The following is a 6,191-nucleotide window of genomic DNA, read 5'->3' as shown; positions in this document are numbered from 1 at the left end:
GTGCGAAGGCGGGGCTCTAGGCTTTGGGGCGGGCCTTATTGTTTAAAGGGAGCGCAGTGAGGCGGTGGGGGTGACTCGGACGTCTTGGAGGGGCAGGTTCTGGGGAGGTCAAAGTGGGATTCGTGGAGCTCGGACTCTGGGCAGCGTGTATCCGGGAAGCAGAAACTGAAGGCGCCTGGAGAGAAACATTTAGAAGACTAGACTTTGGGGCTAGGCAGGGTCCTGCAGTACCGGCCCAAGAAATGCGTGCCTTGGACTGGTTATTTGGGTAATTTATAGTTTGGAGGAACGCTCACCACTATCTCACTTCCTACACAGGCTCACTACGCATGCGCGACCAACGGTTTGTGGGCACGTAGGGCCGAGGCGGAAGTGGGAGTGGGCGGAGCCTCCGGCAGTCCTTTCATCCTGCCAAGCGCTTCACCCCGTGCGGTTCTTTTGCGAGAGCGGCGGGGCGCTGCCTGGAGGCTGGGTGTGGCTGACGCCTGCGGTTTCCTGTGGGAGGAAGTGGCTGCTATGCAGAGCTCCTCCGGGGCCTGGGCGGGGGAGATCCCGCCACCACCCTTGGTTTCCAGATACTTAAACTTCTACGGGTCTGGGGATTCCCTAAACGCCTCCTCCAGGTACCCTAGTACCGCACTGTTCCAGCTCTTTGAAGGGGTGTTAAATCTGTTCCAGGCCTCTTCTGCCAGTTAGCATCTTCCTTGCTCCTGGCTCCAACACTCCTCGCAGTCCTGGGATGCAGCCTCCTGTCGCTGCAGTCCCAGAGGAGTACAAGACTGCACCCCAGGCCCTCAGTTTTACCCTCAGTAACCCACTCTACTTCGTCGAGGCTCAGAGTTAGACTTCCCCAAGTCTGTGCTCCCCCCCTCACGACCACCCCCCCAACCCCGCCACCCTCATTTAGGATTCCAAACTTTAGCTTTGGGACTCAGTGGGCCCAAGTATTTGCCCTTTCTCCAATTACTAGAGCCTCTGAGCCAGAGCGCCCCGGACTCCACTAGGAGCCCCAATGCCTGCTGTAAGCTGCACACCTCAACCCCTGGCACCCTGGCATCCCTACACCCAAAGTGTCTGAAATGTTCTGGTGGAAGATCCACCTCAAACTCTCCTCCCCCCATCTCTTTCCCTAAACCCGCCAAACACAGCTCCTCCCCCAGAGAGGCTGAAGACCACTCCCACAGGGTACATAGAGCTGCATCCCAGAAAACAGACACGTGGTTCTTCCGGCCTCTCATCCCTGTCTCCTCTCACCTGGGAACGCTTTTCCCATTAAAACAGGCTTTTCCTAATTTGGTCTAGTTTGGATTGCTGGGTTGGTGCACAAAAGACTTGTCACCCACTACACTAGCCCTCCTTTACAGATGAAGAAAAAACCATAGAGGTCATTAGTAACTTGCCCAGCATCACGGAGCCAGTGAGTGGCTCCAGAGTCTACTGTATGGTGTCCAGTTCCTGGTCTCTCAATCACCAGCCTAGCCAGCTCTCACCTCGAGGCTTATAGATCATCACACCCAGCTCTGGCCCCGTCAGATGCCCACACATCCATCATCCAGGTCCCCAGCCCTTACTTCATCAGAACCAGGACTTGGTCCCCTGCCGAGGAATGCAGATATACTCAGTCATCATCCACACCACCTAAGCCAGTGTCCTGAGAATAAATAAGGGCAGTTCACATTACAGCCCAGGGGGCACAGTGCTGTGAGAATTCTAATGGCCTCCCACAACACTTACAGTAAAAGCCAGGTTCCTCCATGAATGTTCAAGGAAATCCTCTGATGTCCCTGCTCGCCACACCCTGGGCTCCCTGGGCTCCAGCCACACTGGCCCTTCTGTCTGCTTCCCACACAACAGGAGCTTGTTCTCCAGGCCTGAACAATTTTCTTTTCTCTGTAGTGTCCAAATGACTCCTTTCCTTGAATCTCAGAATCACATCCTCCAAGAGGCCTTTCAGGATTATCTTGTTTTACTTAGCCCCCACCCATCCACCCACCTAGTCATTATTTCCATCACTCTATTTTCTTTACTGACTGTATATTGTACCCACTATACAGATTTGCAAACTGAGGCCCAGAGAAGTGAAATAATCTACCCAAAGTCACACAACCAGAAAATGGTGGCACTAGAAAAAGGATACATCCTGCTCCTTTCCATAGATTCATACTTTTTGTCCCAGCTCAGAGTTAGCCCAAAGTTTGATCTATGTCACAGGAGTCTGGCCTTCTGCAGACTCATGTGTCATACACTCTGCCCCAAACTCCATCAAAGAGAGAAGGCATCTGGTCCAAGGAGGTAAGGTGCCCCACCCCAGGGCCCCAAAGACTTCTCATCTGAGCCCTAAAAGGAGGTCCCAGAACATGCCCACTGTATGACTGGGTGGGCAGAGAAATAAGGAACCAAGTTCTTGTGCCCTCCCCTGGCTGCAGAGCTCAGCTGGGCGAGGCCAAAGTGGATATAAAAGGGTTGGTATATATTGAGAGTTAAGAGAAGCAAAAACCACCAGAAGAGGGAGAGAAAGGAGAGAGGGGGGAAGGAGAGGAAGAAGGGTGAGTAGTAAGGGGTGGAGGGAGGCGTGAGGGAGGCTGAGGGAGGCGGGGGCCTCAGAGTGGAAGGAGGGAGCAGAAGGGCGGGGCAAGAGGCCCAAACGAGGACAGACTCCAACTCTGACTTCTTCAGCGACTCTCGGTAAGTTTTCAATCCGTTATTCAGACAGGACCTTATTTACTAGGCAGCATGGCACCGTGGGAGGGGCACCCTCAGCAGGAAGAAACCCTGCACGCAGCTCCGGAGGACACTGGGAATTGAAGAAGTGACCTCTCGGCCTTTGTGGAGGGGATGGGGGGGGGGGGGAGCAGGGCCGTCTACAGTACTTGTGGTCCCAACAGAGCACCATGGGAAAAGTCCTGTAGCCTCTCCATGGGGTCTTTCCACTCTCTCCTGAGATTACGGGGTGCAGGAGGGCTCCCAGGGCTGAGTTCTCTGGACACTGAAGGGTGGTAGGAGGTGGTCTCGCCACTCAGACCCCCCCTCCCCTTCTAATTCTTTTCCCCAAGTGTCCAGAGCCTTAGGTCTGCAGTAGGGTGGGGTGAGGACCGGAGACACCCAGCCAGGGCCTGGAGTCTCTCTGGTGCTGGAGGGAGGGGGATGAGTCACCCATGACTCACCCCATGAGGAGAGAGTGAGTGAGTCAAGGATGCCTGTCCTGGGGGCAGCTCCTGCTCCTCCTGATGGATTAGAAGGGGTACCAATGTAAACTTTCATAGGGTGACCCACATAGCCCAGGGACAAGGCACTGCAGATGCGCCAATATATTGTCAGTCCTGTTCATCTGTCTCCCAAAGTCCAGTAGGACATTCTCTAGGCCGCTCGAGAGCACAGGAGCCCTGGGCTCACCCTTCCACTCCCCTTCTCCCTCACACCCAGGGCCTTCCCTAGCCCTCCTCCCGCAGACCTGGAGCCAGACCCCGCCCTCTTGCCGCCCTCTGCAGGTCTGTCCCCCTGCTCTGAGCCAGGCATCTGGTGGCCATGTCACTCCTCCTGTTAGTGGTCTCTGCCCTTCACATCCTCATTCTCATCCTGCTTTTTGTGGCCACTTTGGACAAGGTAAGCTTCCAGCTCACGGTGAACCCCGGCTACAGCCACGCTCTTAAGCCTGCGCCTCCCTGCCTGCGCCCCCTACTTCTACTTCTGGGCCAGTCCTTTCCCCAGCCCTGCCCACCCTCTTGGCCCATCGGTCCACACCTTCTAGGTGCCTCCATCCCCACTCTCCCTGACTCTGTCCTGCCCTCCTCACCCTCGCTGGTCTCTATCCTTCCCAGTCCTGGTGGACTCTCCCAGAGAAGGAGTCCCTGAACCTGTGGTATGACTGCACTTGGAACACCACCACCCAAACATGGGCCTGCAGTAATGTCAGTGAGAATGGTGAGTGTCTCGCTGAGGGCACAGAAGGCCCCAAAGAGGCCAGGACCAGGGTTGGGAACCAAGCCTAGGCTGTGAGCATCTGGGGCTGGCATAGGCAGCCTATCCAAATGGGAAGGCCACTGCCTCTGTTCTGATGGATCCGGAAAGGGTGGTGGCCACATGCTACAGGCTTAAGGAATGGGGAGAAAGCTCCCTAAATTCTGAGAAGATAAGGCTTTCCAAAGTTGTAAGGAAATGGAGCTAGTGTTGTGAATATGGATGGAAGCCATTCATTGAAGCTGGGCAGAGTAAGGAAGGGCCAGAGTTCTAAAGAGATGGAGTTGCCTCCTTCCAACATTCTAAGTGACAGCAAGTGAGGGTGGGGATGGAACTCATCAGGAAGGTGTTTGCATGGTATGTGATCCTTTAACACATACACCCATGAAGCTTGCCTGGCTGAACCTGGAGTGGGCAGAGATCAGCAAGTGGGGCCGAGGGGACGGGTCGGGCAGGCTGTGACCTCCCCTGTGTCTCCCCCTACAGGCTGGCTGAAGGCAGTGCAGGTACTCATGGTGCTCTCTCTCATCCTCTGCTGCCTGTCCTTCATCCTCTTCATGTTCCAGCTCTACACCATGCGAAGAGGGGGGCTTTTCTACGCCACCGGCCTCTGCCAGCTTTGCACCAGTAAGCACTTCCCCAAGATTGGGAAACAGGAGTACACCACGATAGGCCTTCCCCCAAGGACAGCCTCTGTGGACTTGGGAGTTCTCAGAGATTCTGTGGTGGTCTTGGGACCTTACTGAGCCAGTGCCTGAGAAGTAGGTTTTCGTAAATGATTTGGGTTCCAGGAATGGAGGCAGCTAAGAGATCCCACAAAAGGAATATTCTGAATCATATCAGCCAACTGCTGTTTCTTGTACCCCTACCTGTTCAGGGAGTTTACTTTTTCTCTTCGCTCGGTACTGGGGATATGCACAGGCTATGCCATGCTAGACAGGCTATCTCTGAGGCATGATCCCAGCGCCACACTGGTGGATTCTAGGCATGTGCTTCCCCCACCCTCTTCTTATTTTTTATTTGGAAAAAGGGCCTCACTAAATGGCCCTGGCTAGCCTTGAGCTACCTATTCTCTTGCCTCTACCTCCTGAGTCGCTGAGAGTGTAGGTGTGGGCCATCAAGTCATGTTCCACTTTTTTTTTAAGGTCAAATAATTTGAGGCTTAAAGGGTTTGGAGGACAAAGAGGTCGATGAGATGGGAACACACAGCTCTGTTTTTTTTTTTTGTTTTTTTTTTTTTTTTGGCTCTAGGTGCAAAGGGCTGAGTTAATCATGGTGGTTTTGGAAACATCCTTCCTGGGTTCCCAGAGAAACATCCCGCGCCATGTTACTTACTCATGTTTGCATATTTGGCTCATAAAAAAACACTAAAAAATCCCATGGATGGATAGCTGCCATGGCCTATTTCACAGATGATCAGTTGGGGACCAGAAGTGAAACAAGGTGCCCAAAGCCACTCTGCAGCAGTTGGGTGCCTGTGGTGGTTGGGGTACTGCTGAGGACCCGGGGCAGTGCAGCCTCCCTGCACACCCAGCCTCACACTGCGGTTCCGGTTCCGCAGGTGCAGCCGTGTTCTCTGGGGCACTGATCTACGCCCTCCATGCTCAGGAGATCCTGAAGAAGCACCCACCTGGCGGTAGCTTCGGTTACTGCTTCGCCCTGGCCTGGGTGGCTTTCCCACTCGCCCTGGTCAGTGGCATCATCTACATCCACCTGCGGAAACGTGAATGAATGCTGTGTCCCCTAGAAAATAAATCCGTTTAACCACGAGCCTAACTTGGCTCCCTCCCTCCTTCCTTAACAACACGCATCGCCTCCAGTCTCATCCAGAGCTCAACTCCCAGGCTCTCCGCCCTGGGACCCTGGCTGGAGCCAGCTGCCCGAGGGATTTTCGCTAAGTAAGATCAGGCTGCATCCCATTCCTCCCTGAAGACCTCATTAGAACTCAGTCTCGGTCTCCTCTCCCTGCTCTCAGGGACCGAGCTGCCTTGCCTGATCTCTTCCATACCTTCTCTCTGACTCAACCACTGAAAGAGCTGTTTCCTATTGCAAACTGTTCTCCCCTCCTTTCTAGAGCCTAACTCTTCCCACACCAACAAAGGCCACCGCTACAGCCAATATAATTCGCCCTCTACTCAGGCAGCGGGCACCAGCTGGATTTCACAGGCACCTACTACCGGCTGTGTGCCACCGTGTGCTGAACAATCTGCCTCCTGCCCGGTCTTCTTGTCTGA

The 6,191-nt window shown here is 54.4% G+C and overlaps 1 protein-coding gene across 2 annotated transcripts; it reads left to right on the top strand.

Moving 5' to 3' along the window:
• The first annotated feature begins 79 nt into the window (after positions 1-79).
• Emp3 (epithelial membrane protein 3) lies at positions 80-5,727 on the top strand. Of its 2 annotated transcripts, none has more exons than XM_052714462.1 (5): positions 80-2,546; positions 3,489-3,603; positions 3,819-3,921; positions 4,444-4,584; positions 5,519-5,727. In XM_052714462.1, exons 2-5 carry the CDS (start codon positions 3,526-3,528, stop codon positions 5,686-5,688), a joined length of 492 nt encoding a protein of 163 aa, XP_052570422.1. In that variant the 5' UTR covers positions 80-2,546; positions 3,489-3,525; the 3' UTR covers positions 5,689-5,727. The 2 variants fall into 2 exon arrangements, with proteins under 2 accessions (XP_052570422.1, XP_052570423.1); XM_052714463.1 differs by lacking the exon at positions 80-2,546 and adding an exon at positions 2,573-2,685.
• The last annotated feature ends 464 nt before the right edge of the window (positions 5,728-6,191 follow it).

The sequence above is a fragment of the Peromyscus californicus genome, unplaced genomic scaffold (assembly GCF_007827085.1).
Source record: "Peromyscus californicus insignis strain IS unplaced genomic scaffold, ASM782708v3 Scaffold_4__1_contigs__length_199733344, whole genome shotgun sequence".
Classification (NCBI taxonomy): Eukaryota; Metazoa; Chordata; class Mammalia; order Rodentia; family Cricetidae; genus Peromyscus; species Peromyscus californicus.
The sequence above is the reverse complement of the archived record's forward strand: the minus strand, read 5'-3'. Positions and strand labels throughout refer to the sequence as shown.

Coding starts and splice junctions, on each gene's coding strand:
- Emp3 (XM_052714462.1), top strand. CDS start 3,526: ATGTCACTCCTCCTGTTAGTGGTCTCTGCCCTTCACATCCTCATTCTC. Junction 3,604..3,818: donor TTGTGGCCACTTTGGACAAG/GTAAGCTTCCAG, acceptor TATCCTTCCCAG/TCCTGGTGGACTCTCCCAGA. Junction 4,585..5,518: donor CCTCTGCCAGCTTTGCACCA/GTAAGCACTTCC, acceptor CCGGTTCCGCAG/GTGCAGCCGTGTTCTCTGGG.